Raw genomic sequence first — 17,707 nt, 5'->3', positions numbered from 1 at the left:
CTTTGATATGCCTCTTAAACAGACGCGATATATCAGATGATATATGTACATATACGTAGCATTGCCGTTTCTAATATTTTACGAAGCAAAATTCTGTTTAGGATAAATTTAAAAGTGGAAAAATTACTGTCTTGTCATCTTGTGTGAGACTTGAACTCACAGCCTCTGGATAGATACTCCAGCGCTCTGTTCAAGTCTCACCCAAGACAGTAATTTTTCCACTTTTAAATTTATTCTAAGCTTAATAGCATCGATCGCAGACGTTTATGCTTGTTAAAAAAAACTGTTTTACGACGATTTCTTGAATGAGGGGAAAAACTAAAAACTCATTAACTATGTAGACACTGTTTTACCTTAATCGCCACAATGGCGGCGCAACAACCATTTTTGTTGGGGAGCCTGAGGACCTACCGCGAACACCGTAGTTCTCAAATTGCGGCACATCTTTCTCTGTCACCCTAATCACGCCTTAATTGGAGCAAAAGAGAAATATGCCCGTAATTTGCAAACTTCGGCGTTCGGTGTATATTTGCGGCTTAGATGTATTTTATAGTCATTGATGTGGTTTTTTTTTTGCTTCTACTCGTATGTAAATTCCATGTTGACATTAAAAGTGCCCGAAAAAATATGCCCGTAATTTGCGAACTTCGGTGTTAGGTGTATATTTGTATACTTGCGTGTATATTTGCGGCTTAGGTGTATTTTATAATTGTTGATGTGTTTTTTTGCTTCTATGTAAATTCCATGTTGACGTGTAAAAGTGCCCTTGTGGCCTATTTGCTGGATAAATGTTGATGTTTGACGTTCGCGGTAGGCCCCCTGAGCTAGTTTAGCGTGCTTACCTTCAGGAATATAGCGTTCCCCCACAGGTCGTCCCGGAGCGAGGTGAACTGGTGGTACTTCCACTTGCGGAACGCCCACGCGGCCAGCCCCACCTCGCGCGCCGACCAACACTCTGTCTCAAACAGGGGATTCACTAAAGGAACGGAAATAATGTCAGTCTATCTGATAAAGAACTTAAATCGGCTATTAACTATAACATGGAGACATGAGGTGCGTAAAGCGACATTTTAATTGACTTGAAACGATCTCTTAACGTACGTGCAAAATACTGAACATAAGTATTTAAGTAACCTTTGACCCTCTATTATTAGCATTTTTCGACTATTGACACAGAATAAATAATAGTACTAAGTACAGAAGACTCACTCTCTAACAAAACGCGTCTGTTACGATCAGCACAGATATGGCCGCTAGGTGGCGACAGCGCCACGCGCGGCTTATGGCTTTCCCCGAAATTGGGGCCGGAACGGATGTACTTTTAGCTACCTGTAGCAAAGCGACGAAATCGCGGAGTGAGCCACGCCTGCTATTGAGCGCTAAGGAAACTGGAACTAAATACCTTTCTTATGTAATGAATAAAGGGCTAAAAATAAGTGTGTAGACTGTGTAGGTATTTTAATACTGTATACGAATTACGCATCTCATGTACAAGGGTTTGGAATAAACAATAAAAATCTACTTCTAATATTCTAGGTTTAATTTCTATATCGGGTAAAAAATATTTGAAAATATTAATCTTGCTCAAATCAAATATCAAACGATTTCCTAAAAACTGTAAAAATAAAACTCAACATAGAATTAACCAAAAAAAACCCTACTAATTATCCACAAAATCATAACGTCATAAAAGTGCAGTTATGCTTTGGTAATTTAGTCATTTTGGTCAAAAATCGATGAAAACCGCAGGTAGCCCCACACTAACATAACAGTGATCACATTTTGCAGTTTCCAAATGCTCACCAAAGATATCCTCGTCATTATGGAAGTCCTCGGGGGTGTAAGAGCTGTACATGGACATGGTCACGCTCTGCTCCTCGACTTGGCGTTGCAACGCGTCTATACGCGCTTCGTAGTTCTGGAACAAATGTATACCTTAGGGTTGTGAGTTTAAAGTTCACTCTTGCGTGAACCCTTAACCCGGGAGTCTAACCTCCTAGGTCCCGAATGCCTTTAACTGACAAATCTACTTTTACCTTTTTTAAATTAATAACTTATCAAACAAGACAAGGTTCCAAATACAAAAACAACAAGTCTCTGGGATCCGGCTAAACTAGAAAGCCAAAACGACCTTAAAGATTTAAACTTAGAGTTGAATTTTGATTATCTTTGCTGACTAAAGCGGAGGATTGAATTTACAGTATCAATATACCTTTCTCTGTTCCTCAAACTGCTGGTCAGCATGCTCCTTCTCCCTCCGGAACTGCTCTTCAAGGGCCACAAGCCGCTTCTGCATCTCGGCCTTCAGGTCGATGCCTTGTTTCTCAAGCAGCTCGCATTGCGCGAAGTCCCAGTCTACGTTTTCGGCGTCATTGCCTGAGAAGGGAAAGTAAAATTTGATTCAAGCTGTTTAGAGAATAAAGTTGAATTTCGTTTGTCCTATGGTTTTCGATGTCTGAAAGTTTGCCAGTCGAGTTTAAATCAATACTTTATAAGAACAAACACTAAATTATCGGCAGTAATCCTGATTTGTAACGATTTTTTTTATGTGTAGATAGGCTATGATGCGTGAAGCGTAACACGTGGTACTTACCCATTTTGACAGTTAACCTCGCTTTCAGAATTACCAGCTCTATAACCTTAGAATAAGGTTGCTTTTTGAGTGAACTCTGACCAGTTTATTCAGTAATAACCTACCTACTTATGAGCCCAATTCAAGTTTCTTGCCTAAAGATGTCAGAAGTGGGATCACATTTGTATCAGAAGTGGGATCACATCTGTATCAGAAGTGGGATCACATCTGTATCAGAAGTGGGATCACATCTGTATCAGAAGTGGGATCACATCTGTATCAGAAGTGGGATCACATCTGTATCAGAAGTGGGATCTTACCAGCAGGGTCGGCGGTGGTCATCTCCTTATTGATGACGGTCTCCTTGTCTTCGAGCGGCTGGCCAGGGTGTGTGAAGCGGAACACGTGGTTCTTGCCCAGGATCACGCGGGAGCCCGTCTTCAGGATTATCGGCTCTGTGACCTGGGGGAAAAGAACACTTTTTCTGTAATGTTAAGTTAGTTTCTCTCAGCAGGGCAACATCCCAGTGATTAGAGCTATGTAACACTTAGGAAGTCGCCATATTTATCGACACGGAATCGGTATGAGCCGATTTCATGTTAGGACTACCAATAGTCGAATTAACTGGCCTACGTAAATAAGTAATGAAGTTACTTTACCGGCTTGTGTCAAGTCGAACAAAACAAATGACAGTTTCTTCCCTTAGCATGGATCGACTTCAGGAATCCCTTGTCGAAAATTCAGTTGGATGTCTTGTGGAACGTTCGTCTCTGAAGTTCCGAACTAACCTCACGCCCGTTGACGTAGATGAGCGCCTCGCGATGAGGTATGAGGCAGATGACACCGTCAGTGTTCTCGAAGATGCAGTGCTCACTGAGGATATGAGAGCCGCATAATTGGATGTCCTGTGGAACGTTGGCCTCTGATGTTCCGAGCCTGGTCACACCTGCAAAATTATACAATGTTGCACACTTGCTCCTTAAATACGTATTACGCATATGAACAACCAGGGGTGCCAACTTAACCCTATTGCTCGCCAAATAATGAGTTTCCCGGGTGTGATTCTAACTTTGTACCGATGTGCAAGCGATTGCACCATCGCAAATGTAAAATTCCTATGTAAATATGACACTTATAAGTAGTAATAGTAGCGATGCCACACGCAAGTCAATACGTGGTTAGTTTAGACGGACTTTATATTTCCTATCATCCCTCAAAAGGGACATAATGTTTTATATTGGTGGTCACCATCCAAATGCGAATAAGCAGAATGGACCATCGTTTATCCCAATTGTCCCTATAACACATTTTCACATTTGTAATCATAAATGAGGGTGTAAGACACTTGCATCTGCTAAAACTCACCATCCTTGATGTAATAGATGAGGCAATCCGACAGATTCGGGTCCTCATTCAGATTCACCAGATGAGGAGTCTTCTTGGGCGAGTAAACTCCGACTGTGATGCCTTCCTTCACCGCGACGCCCATCTCCGCGAACACGGCCTCGCGTTGCACGCAGATCTGCTCGGTGCGCTTGAGTTTAAGACACGTTCGTCAGCTAAAACTCACCATCCTTGATGTAATAGATGAGGCACTCCGACAGATTCGGGTCCTCGTTCAGGTTGACCAGATGAGGAGTCTTCTTGGGCGAGTAAACTCCGACGGTGATGCCTTCTTTCACCGCGACGCCCATCTCCGCGAACACGGCCTCGCGTTGCACGCAGATCTGCTCGGTGCGCTTGAGTTTAAGACACGTTCGTCAGCTAAAACTCACCATCCTTGATGTAATAGATGAGGCACTCCGACAGATTCGGGTCCTCGTTCAGGTTGACCAGATGAGGAGTCTTCTTGGAAGAGTAAACTCCGACGGTGAAGCCCTCCTTCAACTCGACACCCATCTCCGCGAACACGGCCTCGCGTTGCACGCGGATCTGCTCGGTGCGCTTGAGTTTAAGACACGTTCGTCAGCTAAAACTCACCATCCTTGATGTAATAGATGAGGCACTCCGACAGATTCGGGTCCTCGTTCAGGTTGACCAGATGAGGAGTCTTCTTGGAAGAGTAAACTCCGACGGTGAAGCCCTCCTTCAACTCGACACCCATCTCCGCGAACACGGCCTCGCGTTGCACGCGGATCTGCTCGGTGCGCTTGAGTTTAAGACACGTTCGTCAGCTAAAACTCACCATCCTTGATGTAATAGATGAGACACTCCGACAGATTCGGGTCCTCGTTCAGGTTAACCAGATGAGGAGTTTTCTTGGGCGAGTAAACTCCGACTGTGATGCCTTCTTTCACCGCGACGCCCATCTCCGCGAACACGGCCTCGCGTTGCACGCAGATCTGCTCGGTGCGCTTGAGTTTAAGACACGTTCGTCAGCTAAAACTCACCATCCTTGATGTAATAGATGAGGCACTCCGACAGATTCGGGTCCTCGTTCAGGTTGACCAGATGAGGAGTCTTCTTGGGAGAGTAAACTCCGACGGTGAAGCCCTCCTTCAACTCGACACCCATCTCCGCGAACACGGCCTCGCGTTGCACGCGGATCTGCTCGGTGCGCTTGAGTTTAAGACACGTTCGTCAGCTAAAACTCACCATCCTTGATGTAATAGATGAGGCACTCCGACAGATTCGGGTCCTCGTTCAGGTTGACCAGATGAGGAGTCTTCTTGGGCGAGTAAACTCCGACTGTGATGCCTTCCTTCACCGCGACGCCCATCTCCGCGAACACGGCCTCGCGCTGCACGCGGATCTGCTCGGTGCGCTTGAGTTTCTCTTCCCAAGTTTCGTTGAGTTCTGGATATACAAACAAGTATAAGTAGATTATTAAAAGTAGACTTAATGTTTAAATGAATCGAAGATTTCCGTCAGAAAAGATATTTCACGGCACTGGAAACAGGATAACATAACGAAGATAAGAGCAGGTTAGGTAAGTATTCATATATCGAGACAAGTTTCACTTAACCTATGCATAATGTTTCGCCCAAGGAGCCAATCCTGATCAAATTGTTTAGATCAAACTGATAGATATGCTTGATATTTTTATTTTTTAACTTAAAGGAAATTACAACATTGAAGCCAAGCTCCAGTGGCAGAAGATCAAAGAAATATTTTTAATAATTCCAAAAGAATTCCACATTCTAATTGCCTGATTAAATTTATTACTAATAACAAATTCTATGAATGCGTAACGCAGTCTCACGATACAGCATATATTGCAATTTATTACCACTTTCTTCCTGCATAAAATACAAATAACGCATTCTGAATTCTTGACTGTTTTAATCAATATTCACCCCTAAACACTTGAAATAAGGTCCACTCACCAGCGATAAGTTTCTCGGAGGCCTGCAACTGATCCACAGCTTCTTCGGCAATGGTCGTAGCCGCTCGGGAAAGCTTCGGAGACAGCACTTCGGCCTCGCTCTTCTTGCGTTGCGGAGACGCGTTCTCTTCGGCTGTTTTGTCATATGGATTCATGTTAATGTTGGATAGAGATAGAGATATTTTGCGTTGTGCGGCTTTAAATTGTGTTAGTGATTGAGTTGGAATTTTGAAAATCCCCTTTATTGTTATTACCGTAACCCCATTTACACTTGAAGTCAGCGATAACCGGAAAGGCGTGCTGATTAGTACAAATACTAAGTTAATGTGTTATTTTTCCTTAAAACCGTTGCACGCAGCATGTTTAAATATGTTCACAGAAACGATAAGATTATAAGTAATTTGTAACAGTATTTTGAGCATAATTAAATTATTTGTAATCATGAAACCGCGATCGTGATTGTGTCTTTTAACACTATTTATTCTTTAGCTACTTGCTTCAGCTTCTAAATTAAATATATGCCTTCCAATGTTTTAAGGCATTTTTTTTTACAAATAATATATATGTCGGAGAACGACTGAATTGTGCCATCTGTCGCCTTTGAGAGGCGTTTCATCACGCAATCTTTGACAAATAGAGCAAACTAGGGTGTTATGTGAACAGCTGAGTGGCGTTCGGCGCAGTTCCGCCAAGGCGTCATAGAGTGCGCTGTCAAAAACAACTGAAAGCCAGAACAATTGAAGTGATGCTGTCAATCAATCTTCAGATAAGAAGATGATGAGAACGAACGGGAGAAGATGACGTCTGTGGCGATTCCTGGGTCTAATCCACTGGTTTGCTTTGAATAAGAAGTGTAACGTGTGCTATGATTTGTAATCAGTCTTATCCAGTAAAGACTGTGAGTTGAATAACGTATTTCATTGACGAGGGCTCGTCATCCATGATTGAAGGTCCTGGTGTGCTCCTGATAGTATGATACGCCCACGATTCCGACATATATATTATGACTAATATAAAATACTAAATTACAAAGGACGTATAAGAGATAAATATGGCAACATCGAGATCTTAAACGTAGACAAGATATGGGAGCATGCAGTTTAGGCTATTAAGCTTTTCTGCAGCAACATACGCAAATACGCAACATACAATTGTTGACTCCCGTTCGCGACAGTTTTTTTTAACCGACTTCCAAAAAGGTTCTCTAGTCAGTGAGTTTTTTTTTGTTACCAGAGAACTCTGTCACTTATTTACCTTATTTGTATTTTTTTTCTTGCTTGAAAGTCGGTTATTTTGTTAAATTTAGTGTTTTTTTTTAATCGAGTGTAAGTTTGTGTAGAAAAACGCTCAAAAATGCCAATTTTGCCAGTGTCAGGCCGCGAACGGTACAAATAACTAAACATTTCAACAAAAATAAAAATACTTTAGGTACCTACGTGGTATGTATTTTGTTTGTTGAAATATTCAGTTGTACATGTACATACAAACACACAATAAATATGAATATCAAAATATAAACTATCCCAACCATTCCCACTAAATATGCATAAATAGACCATAACGTACACCAGTAACAAAAGCGCAGATATAATCATATAACTGACTTGAATATCAATAATATTGGGTACTCGTGAAGTGAACGAGGTAGCCTACGAACGCCACAAGCTCAGGACAAGGGTGCATATATCGATTGCATATAATATGCTACGTTGCCAGCTCTATATATAAATATATTTGTTTTTAAGCATGGCAACTATTCAGGAGGCCAAGCGTACAGGTGTGGTGTACAAGTACAATGCAGAAGCCTCGTTCAAATTACTTACTGGTAGGCAGATCTTTCTTTTCATAAACGACTCTACCATCTGGTCCTAGTTCGTGGGACATTTGGAAAACAAAACGTACGTTTTAGTATAAGGAATACGAGTTGGTTGTGGCGTTTCTGTAGCATGGTTATTTACACATTACGCAACTCACACAGAACGAGCTAACCGGTCACGTGACGGCTAAACAACCTAACTGGGCAACAGCAAGGGAGTCGCAACACTTATCGACGTGGAATCGGCTTAAGTTTTACGCTTTTAAGGTATTATTAGATGCGTTCCGACGTATTGGGACAGCCGAAAACATTCGGAAACATCGAGTGTCCTTTGATTACCGTCGGCCGCGTAAAAATAAAAAGAAAAAATCGCTACCTAACGTAAAGCGTTACAGCTATCAGAAGCAATTTAGTTAAAATAATCTAATTCGTAAAAATACGTTGTAGCATTTACCTCTCCGATCCCACGACCTCTCGACGCCTTATAATTACGACCCATATTTGAGCCATTGGGATAGGACAGATTAATCCTTGAAATTGATTTCAATGAAAAATTCTTGCTGGTTGGTTTATTCATATTTAAAATTTTACTGGATGTCATCATCATCCTGAACCTTTATCCCTATTTGGGGGCTTGGCACGGTTCCTGGTTAGGTTCTTGTCGATATTTTGTTCTTTGAGGTCTTTTTGGACCGTCGTCCACCAAGTGGCGGGGGGCCTTCCGCTTCCGCGCTTCGTCGTCGGCAAGTATAAGGCTGTTTTGACGATATGGTCTTCGGGTCGTCTTTGTATATGACCGTACCATCTAAGGCGTTTTTCAACAACTTTCTCGTGGATAGGAGCTACTTTAAAGCTGCCTCTGACATATTCGTTCCTGACTTTATCCATTAGAGTGACGCCGGCAATACAATTTTACTGGTTGTGAACCTATTAAGTTGTATACCAATATATAGGTAACCTAAGAAGTTTAAGGTACAGGAACAGAGGTATACTTGAAACATCCAGATTCAGACTAACCAAATCTACCAAAACGACGTATGCTATAGGCCCAAAAATCTATAATGCTATTCCTGTAGAAATAGCCAGTATTTCAAATGACAATTCATTTTATAATAAGTTAAAAAAATGGCTAATCGACAATGCCTTTTACGACATCAATGAAATATTGTAAAACACAGTAAAATAGAATAATTTTCATGAGTAATTTTATTACATACGTAATTTGCGTACACACAATAATTAATTTTATTGAACTCATTTGTGTATAATTTTCATATCATTATTTTAATGTAATATTGCTTTGTTATTATTTCACCGATTGTATATTTGACGTGTAATGTATGTGTACATTATTAATAATAAATATGAATATGAATATAAATGTACGAGTATACGCTGAACTACGTCCAATTATTTAATTTGGTTCACACTTCGATCTTTGTTCCAGGATGTTTGAGCCTAAACGAAATTAACATCTTTTGAACTGACATTTGACTGAAGCTTTCGGCTTTCGATTCTTGAGAACTGAAAACCAGCGCTGTGACAGCTAGTCTGTAACACAGCAAATGCTGAGTCCATTCCTTTTGTCACACCATTGTTATAGACTTAAGAAACTATGTTATGTCTCCTATCTACATGTATAATTGTTTGTTTTTCTCTTATCGTTTGTGTATTCTTGTATGTGTGTGGCAATAAACAATTTTTATTCTTTTATTCTTTATTCCGCGTCGATAAGTGAAGTGGCTCGCTCCTCACGTGAGGAGGACTCACCTTCCTCGACCTCGATGCCCTCGGCCTTGAGGAGCTCGCGCAGTTTGAGGATCTCCTCTTTGAGCTCGCGGGCTTCGGATTCAATTAAACGGACTCCCAAGGTCGTCCGTTTAAAACGAATCCTCAGCCTGCAAGTAGCTACTTCCGAACCTCGACAATAATGTACTATTTGGACCGTCGTCCACCAAGTGGCGGGGGCCTTCCGCTTCCGCGCTTCGTCGTCGGCAAGTATAAGGCTGTTTTGACGATATGGTCTTCGGGTCGTCTTTGTATATGACCGTACCATCTAAGGCGTTTTTCAACAACTTTCTCGTGGATAGGAGCTACTTTAAAGCTGCCTCTGACATATTCGTTCCTGACTTTATCCATTAAAATTTTACTGTATGTGAACTTATTAAGTTGGTTAATGTATTATAATTTAATTCACATTGACCTGAATGAGTCAATCAGTAGGTATAAATGTACGAGTATACGCTGAACTACGTCCAATTATTTAATTTGGTTTACATTTCAATCGATGTTCAGTCTCACAATGTTTGAGCCTAAACGAAATGAACATCTTTTGAACTGACATTTGACTGAAGCTTTCGGCTTTCGATTCTTGAGAACTGAAAACCAGCGCTGCGACAGCTAGTCTGTAACACAGCAAATGCTGAGTCCATTCCTTTTGTCACACCATTGTTATAGACTTAAGAAACTATGTTATGTCTCCTATCTACATGTATAATTGTTTGTTTTTCTCTTATCGTTTGTGTATTCTTGTATGTGTGTGGCAATAAACAATTTTTATTCTTTTATTCTTTATTCCGCGTCGATAAGTGAAGTGGCTCGCTCCTCACGTGAGGAGGACTCACCTTCCTCGACCTCGATGCCCTCGGCCTTGAGGAGCTCGCGCAGTTTGAGGATCTCCTCTTTGAGCTCGCAGGCTTCGGATTCAATTAAACGGACTCCCAAGGTCGTCCGTTTAAAACGAATCCTCAGCCAGCAAGTAGCTACTTCCGAACCTCGACAATAATGTACTATTTGGACCGTCGTCCACCAAGTGGCGGGGGGCCTTCCGCTTCCGCGCTTCGTCGTCGGCAAGTATAAGGCTGTTTTGACGATATGGTCTTCGGGTCGTCTTTGTATATGACCGTACCATCTAAGGCGTTTTTCAACAACTTTCTCGTGGATAGGAGCTACTTTAAAGCTGCCTCTGACATATTCGTTCCTGACTTTATCCATTAAAATTTTACTGTATGTGAACTTATTAAGTTGGTTAATGTATTATAATTTAATTGACATTGACCTGAATGAGTCAATCAGTAGGTATAAATGTACGAGTATACGCTAACTACGTCCAATTATTTAATTTGGTTTACATTTCAATCGATGTTCAGTCTCACAATGTTTGAGCCTAAACGAAATAAACATCTTTTGAACTGACATTTGACTGAAGCTTTCGGCTTTCGATTCCGCGTCGATAAGTGAAGTGGCTCGCTCCTCACGTGAGGAGGACTCACCTTCCTCGACGTCGATGCCCTCGGCCTTGAGGAGCTCGCGCAGTTTGAGGATCTCCTCTTTGAGCTCGCGGATGAGCTTGGCGTTGGCGTCCTCGTTCACGACCGCCTTGCAAACGATCTGTTTGGCGCGGTCGGCGTATCTAGAATATAACAATTTTGAACTCTATTTATATTATAATAAGCAGTGATCGGGGATTTCTATGCCACACCGCGGGATATCAAGTCGAATTGGTAATATGGATACGCCACTTGGCCCGCGATAGGAACAAAACTGTTCGAAAAGTAAACGCTATTTCGGTGTTGGTAATTCGTTTATAAAATAAAGGACTGTAAAAAAACAGTGTTGGTTATGATTTAAAGAAAAAATATTATTCAAAAAATTATTAAGTTTTATTAAATTTTTCAATTTAAAATTTTCAATTATTAATATTAATAATATATGCAATGCATGATTAATTGATTAACAGTAACATGCCAAAACACTCTCCTATATCGCACACGAATCCCGGAATCCCGCGGCATATCCATACTAGCATAATGATTGAGGTCATTCACCCCAAGTGGCATAGAAATCCCCGATCACTGATAATAAGGTATTCCTTGGCCACATTTTAATAATATATAAAAATAAGTAATAAGTAACACTGATTGAAACTTTCACGATTTTTACACATTATTAAACACGTCGGAGGTAAATCTTAAAACTTAGATACGCGATTAAGTCCCGTTGTACAATTTAATAATAAGTAATAAGTATAGTATTCATCATTTGAAAACTTGACACGTTTATCATCGAATTGCGCTTTTACTTTTCTATAACCAAACATTTAAAATGAAGTGTCCGACGTCGAGTTGTGACGTCATAGCGTACATACATATATGTATTTACGTCATAACCTCTAACCACCCTGAGGCCTATAAAAAAGGTCTCCTATTCGTTCCATATCGAATCTTTATTTTGATAGGTAATCAAATTGCTAGTGTCTTGGCAAATTTTTTGTGCCTGGGCTAGACTAGGAATCCTCTAGACGTCGATATCTATATGATAAAAAATAAGGTCTATATGTACATACCTCAATGTGCTAAGTGTCTCGTCGTAGTTGATGTCGGCGGGCGATATGGCAGCTATCATGGCGGTCTTGGAGTTCCCTCCCAGGTTCTCTCGGAGGAGCCAGGTTAGCACGGAGTCGCGGTACGGTATGAAGTCTGCCTTCTTCGATTTCTTGCTCTTTGACGCCTGACGAATAATAGTCGTATGAGAAAAAAACACGGAAAAAAAAATTTTTTCTTTCTGCTCAATAGACTTTAGTGCCGCTAAAATTGTGGTAAACTAGGTTCATTGCGCTAGTTTCCGTCCATGCTCTAGTTTTCGTCCACTTGACAGATTCGCAAAGAATATATGTGATTTTTAATTTTGTACTTGCGAAATATCATTTTTATGTAGACAGATATATTACATTAAAGATTGCTATACGGACAGATTTGTGCACTAATGTAGGTTTATATTCAAATTTCGTCAAGAAAACTAGAGCCGGACGAAAACTAACAAACGTATTTTCTTTGTAATTTTCTTCTCAATGAAAAGCTGACTAAGCGAAGTACAATGGAAGCTTGTTTACAAACAACAATTTACATTTTTATAGGTTTATAATATAATCAACTAGCTATGTCAAGGCCTGTAGTAACAAGGCTGTTTTATTACAGGACTTTTCCCAGTGGAATTCATCAATAGTATTAAATAGGGTTGGTTATAAAATCGGCGAGTAAAGGCGTGAAAGGTTTTTACTCAGACTTACGAAGTGTGGGTCACGATAATAAATCGTCGCTATACTTACTCAACCTCATATCTGCAACAATCATTTGATGGAAATGTCGCTTTTCTTTCATTCGGAATACGGGTGTTTTTGTCATCAAATGAGTGTTGCAGATACGAGGTTGAGTAAGTATAGCAGCGAAATGGAATATGTTATAAACATTACGTCTTTGGACATAAAACAACGTAATATACTTAAAGGTAAACAAACATACAATCTTTCAGATTTTGTTATGGATCAAGCATTTTTAAAGATATGAACACGCATTAAGGAAAACCTGGCGACTTACCGACTATAGTTATCCAAATGAGAAGGACGCAGTAAAGTAAAATATATTTGTATATAAATGTTTTGAAAATAATGAAATCTAGCAAAATTTATGGAAGGTACCTACCTAAGTAAAAAGAAAAGGTATCAATAGATACATTAGAGACGTTTCATCAATAGACTTAAGACGTAAGATCCAAAACTTTCTTTTTTTTGTGCTATCACATAACAGATCCAAAACTGATTACCAACTCGACTTATGTTGAGCATTTTAAACTCATTTTAAGTCTATACTATTCAGGGCCAAACCCAAGCTTACCCTACTCGTACCTTGTTTACATACAATTCCATAATTGGCTACTTTCCTACTAGTCAAATCAGCTTCTTTTTTAGAACTGTCAAAACGATTTGCTAATATGGAATTTATATGAAAACGTGTGTAGTGACGTCACGGTCAACTCACCTACTTTTTATATTTCAATCCAATTTATTAAATAGAAATAGTATTTAAAAATAACTGCTATCTATGTTTTTCTAATAATTATCTGGTGCTTTATTTCGTGCACGGTGTGAAATAATTTATTTTAAGTAGAGGAAAGTACCCAATTGGCCGAATTTTCAAGGCAGACAGAATGTTGCATCAATAATTGGTATTTTTTACCAATCACAAGTAAAAATACGGTATCAGCGTAATTCGTCCCATTCGTTTTTCGTTCATTTCTTATGTCCGTCTCATTCTGTGTTCGTCACTCATTCTTTATTCGTCTCGATCGCTATATGTCCCTATCGTCTTAAGTACAATTATGTAACCTGTCTCTTTCTTAACAAGTCTTTTTCGTTTTTCGTCACGGTCTTCCTAGGACTCATTCTTTCTTATTCCCTTTCGATTTTTGTCTCATTCACTTATTCGTCTCATTTTTTTTTCCTGCATTCGTTATTAGTCACATTCGTGATTAGTCTCATTCATTTTCAGTCTAATTCTAAGTTCGTTACATTCGTTTTGCGTCTCGGTCACTATTTGTAACTATGAAAATTAACTATCTTAAGTATCTTAAGTCCCAGACCCTTCAGGGCCCTCATTTTTTTCCGTTCTGTATATGTACGGGACATATAAACTTCAATTTGTTTATGAATTCCGATCCGGAGGACATATGAATAGCAACTAAGACCTACTAGTACGGGACGATTAGCGAACGTGCCCAAAAAAGAACGGAACGAGTTACCATTAAAGACAAAAAAAGAGTGAGACGAATAACGAAAGTGACTAAAGATAAAGTGCGAATGATACCAAAAAAGAGAGACACAAACAAAGACATAGTCCTAGGAAGACCGTGACGAAAAACGAAAAAGACTTGTTAAGAAAGAGACAGGTTACATAATTGTACTTAAGACGATAGGGACATATAGCGATCGAGACGAATAAAGAATGAGTGACGAACACAGAATGAGACGGACATAAGAAATGAACGAAAAACGAATGGGACGAATTACGCTGATACCAAAAATACAAACATAAACAAATGTGCTTACGATTTCGGCAAGCGCGGATATGACTTTCCCCAGCGTGGTGAGTGATTTGTTTATGTTCGCGCCTTCCTTCAGCCTGGTGCCCTTGGCGCCTGTCGAGTCGGCTCGCTCGGAGCCCGCCAAGTCCACTAAGGAAATCTTCGACACCTAGGACCAAACGTAACAACCATTAACCTGTCGAATCCCACGATATGACGTCACCATAAGCGTTCTGGCTCATATATGAGCCGTGGGAGCTGACAGATTTAAAGGTCTGTGCACACCGTATATATGTCACCGTAAAATTGTAAACACTCGTCATATTATAATCTCGCTAGTTACATAAACTGACGGTAGGGAGATTATAATCTAACCTAACCTAACCTACGTTAGATTATAAACTAACGGGTTCATAATCTTACGTTGTCATATACAGGGTGCCCAGTAATTAATGGATAACCTTCTAACCACCAACAGGGCACCTTAGGCTGGTCCAGAAAATGCACTTATAGGTCTAGTAAAAGTTTCGTGGTTTTCGAGATAATCGCACTTTTCTAAATTTGAAGTATGGTGCTAGCTATTAAAAACGACAGAAAAGTTATCTCGAAAACCACGAAACTTTTACTAGACGTATAAGTGCATTTTCTGGACCAGCCTAAAGTGCCCTGTTGGTGGTTAGATGGTTATCCATTAATTACTGGGCACCCTGTATACTGCAAAGCGCACGTGTGCGTATTGCAATATACAGATCTTTAAGAGAGACGGCACACGGGTTGCGTGACGTGTGCGTGCACTGCTTTTGAACCTCTACGCACACGCAGCTGGTGTCATATGGCTATATTCTTTCCATCTCACTTGTTCATAAAGTAATAATTTGAATATTCATTTAAAATCATATTACATAATTATATACATACCTTCTCAGACATAAGATCCGTGGTCTGGTCGTGCCTCTGTTGTGTGAAAAAGATAGTGAATACGGCGTGCGAGCGAGATGACGTCTCGTTCATGTTCGTTGCAGCCACCGTCCTGCAATATTAGCCAATTTAATAACGCATGGCTTAGTTACATACAAATCGTACAATACAAACCTACTGAAATTATCAGGGGCATTCCACAGACCACACTAAGACCAAGCATCAGGAAGAATGGGACAGTCTGACGGGTCTAAAGCACGCAAAGCTCTTTATGCAAGGAGTAGACTCCGGTTGGAGCAAAAAGCTCTGGAAAAGACAACTCCAAATCATAACAGGGGTGTTCACTGGCCATTACGGGGTCAAAGGTATTCTGGCCAAAATGGGACACGCTGACAACACCGATTGTCGTATGTGTGGCGAAGAGGAAGAGACAATAAAACACCTAATGTGTGAATGTCACGCCCTAGCCAGACAAAGAATGAAGGACTTTGGAGCAGGATATCTGGAACCAAAGGATTTTAAAACGCTACCCATGAGCTCCATCATCCGACACATGGAGATGGTGGGAAAAGCTCTTGAGTAGTTGACGGGTCTTTCCTAGGGGGTAATTGCACAAAAGATCCCTATGGGTCGAAGTGTATCCACAAGGCCCCCCGAACAACAGAAGATAAGATAAGATAAGATCAGGGACATTCCAGTAAAGTGTTTGGTACGCGACGTAATTTTTTAACACTTTAAAGCTTAGAAGCCGATATTTGGAATGATAACGTTTTCTAACTTAACTTTAAATTCAACGGTTTACAATACAGATTTCTGCAGATTACTAAGGTAGCTGTCATACGTGTCATGTCACCAACAAATTAGAGTTTTATGTGGAATGTTTCATTTTAAATTACAATGTTTATGATGAACTAACCTGGCCTTATTGCCCTCGTCGATAAGGTCGTAAATGTCCTGGTAAGATGTGACGGCCAGTTTGCTAAGGTCCTCGACGTAGGGTCCAAGGGCCGGGTGCTCGCGGACCCGCAGGTTGCCCTTGTTCTTAGGGTTCAGCAGGTCTCGGACGCGCTCGCAGTATATCTCCATGTAGGAGACTTCCACCTGGACAAGAAATCGGGAGATATATAAAATAAAAACAATTATGTTATTTACGATTCACAAAAAAATGCTGGCGCCTGGGTGCGTCGCTCGTGGTACGAATTTTTTTGAGTTTAGTAAGAAGCGTTCGACTCTAGTCGTTTGTTGTGAATCACATTACATTGTACTAATTTTCATCCACCGATACGTCTGCGAGCAAGACTCGAACTTGCTACCTTTCGGAACACTGGCATCAAGTGATAACGTAACATATAGGTCGTTCCGACCAATCGCATTCGAGAAATACGAAACGCAATAATCCCATAGTTGCAGTTACCCCGGTTGACCTTATCTAATATCTAATAAATGTATTGAATCTTTGCGCCAAACTCATTGCACTCACTATTATCTTACATACATAAATAAGCAATATAAAACCTATTGTTGAAGGTACATACCGAGTACTTGAGGTCATCAGAAGTGGTCTGCCTGATGCGACGGAACAGGTCCTTGCAGATGTTCGGGATGATGCCCTGATCTTCGTCGCGGCCCATCATCGTATACGACTTGCCCGCGCCCGTCTGACCGTAGGCGAATATGCATATGTTGTAGCCTGAAAACAGTTACAAGTTTAGTAGGCGATAATGGGTAGAATACAGGGCGAAATTGTTGGTAACTAGGGTTGTATTTGGTTGTTAAATTTTAACAACCCTTGTATTTAAATGTGCAAAAAAGTTGGAAAAGTTCTCGCAAATTTCAACAAAGGAAAACGAAACGGCATATCCTTAGTTGTGATAGCGCTACCTCCAAAATAATGAATGGATGTTGACAACTAGGTGATTGATAGTTGATAATATGTAATTATAGTTACTGCTAAAACTTTCTGGTCAACGACAAAGACAACCTAACAGCTGATGTATGTTATGTATCCTAATGAAAAGATGGATATCTTGACTAACGCTTAATTCTTTATTCGTGTAATTATGCAGCATTAATCGCAATAGCATCTTCTAGCAACTTTCATAAAAAATAAATCGTGTTTGTTTTGACTACCTACGATCATTTATAAATATAAACGCAGGTATAAAATTAAAGCAGATAAATTTTTGTTTGCGCTGCTATGTATGTATCTGGGTCTTCC

At 40.3% G+C, this 17,707-nt stretch overlaps 1 protein-coding gene across 1 annotated transcript in view; it reads right to left on the bottom strand.

The window, feature by feature from the left end:
• Window positions 1–17,707, bottom strand: part of LOC134654227 (kinesin-like protein unc-104) — a 72,475-nt gene that overhangs the window by 28,626 nt on the left and 26,142 nt on the right. Inside the window, exons 5-18 of the mRNA XM_063509697.1 lie at window positions 17,025–17,179; window positions 16,406–16,590; window positions 15,490–15,601; window positions 14,597–14,740; window positions 12,059–12,222; window positions 10,986–11,125; window positions 7,721–7,765; window positions 5,899–6,030; window positions 5,168–5,368; window positions 3,361–3,518; window positions 2,893–3,034; window positions 2,213–2,376; window positions 1,804–1,918; window positions 843–976 (exon numbers count right to left, since the gene is read on the bottom strand). Of these exons, the coding sequence (XP_063365767.1) occupies window positions 843–976; window positions 1,804–1,918; window positions 2,213–2,376; window positions 2,893–3,034; window positions 3,361–3,518; window positions 5,168–5,368; window positions 5,899–6,030; window positions 7,721–7,765; window positions 10,986–11,125; window positions 12,059–12,222; window positions 14,597–14,740; window positions 15,490–15,601; window positions 16,406–16,590; window positions 17,025–17,179 (1,991 nt within the window). The remainder of the gene's footprint in view (window positions 1–842; window positions 977–1,803; window positions 1,919–2,212; window positions 2,377–2,892; window positions 3,035–3,360; window positions 3,519–5,167; window positions 5,369–5,898; window positions 6,031–7,720; window positions 7,766–10,985; window positions 11,126–12,058; window positions 12,223–14,596; window positions 14,741–15,489; window positions 15,602–16,405; window positions 16,591–17,024; window positions 17,180–17,707) is intronic.

This window comes from Cydia amplana, chromosome 14 (assembly GCF_948474715.1).
Source record: "Cydia amplana chromosome 14, ilCydAmpl1.1, whole genome shotgun sequence".
In the NCBI taxonomy this organism is placed as follows: domain Eukaryota; kingdom Metazoa; phylum Arthropoda; class Insecta; order Lepidoptera; family Tortricidae; genus Cydia; species Cydia amplana.
Note: the sequence above shows the minus strand (reverse complement) of the source record. Positions and strands in the feature narration are given on the sequence as shown.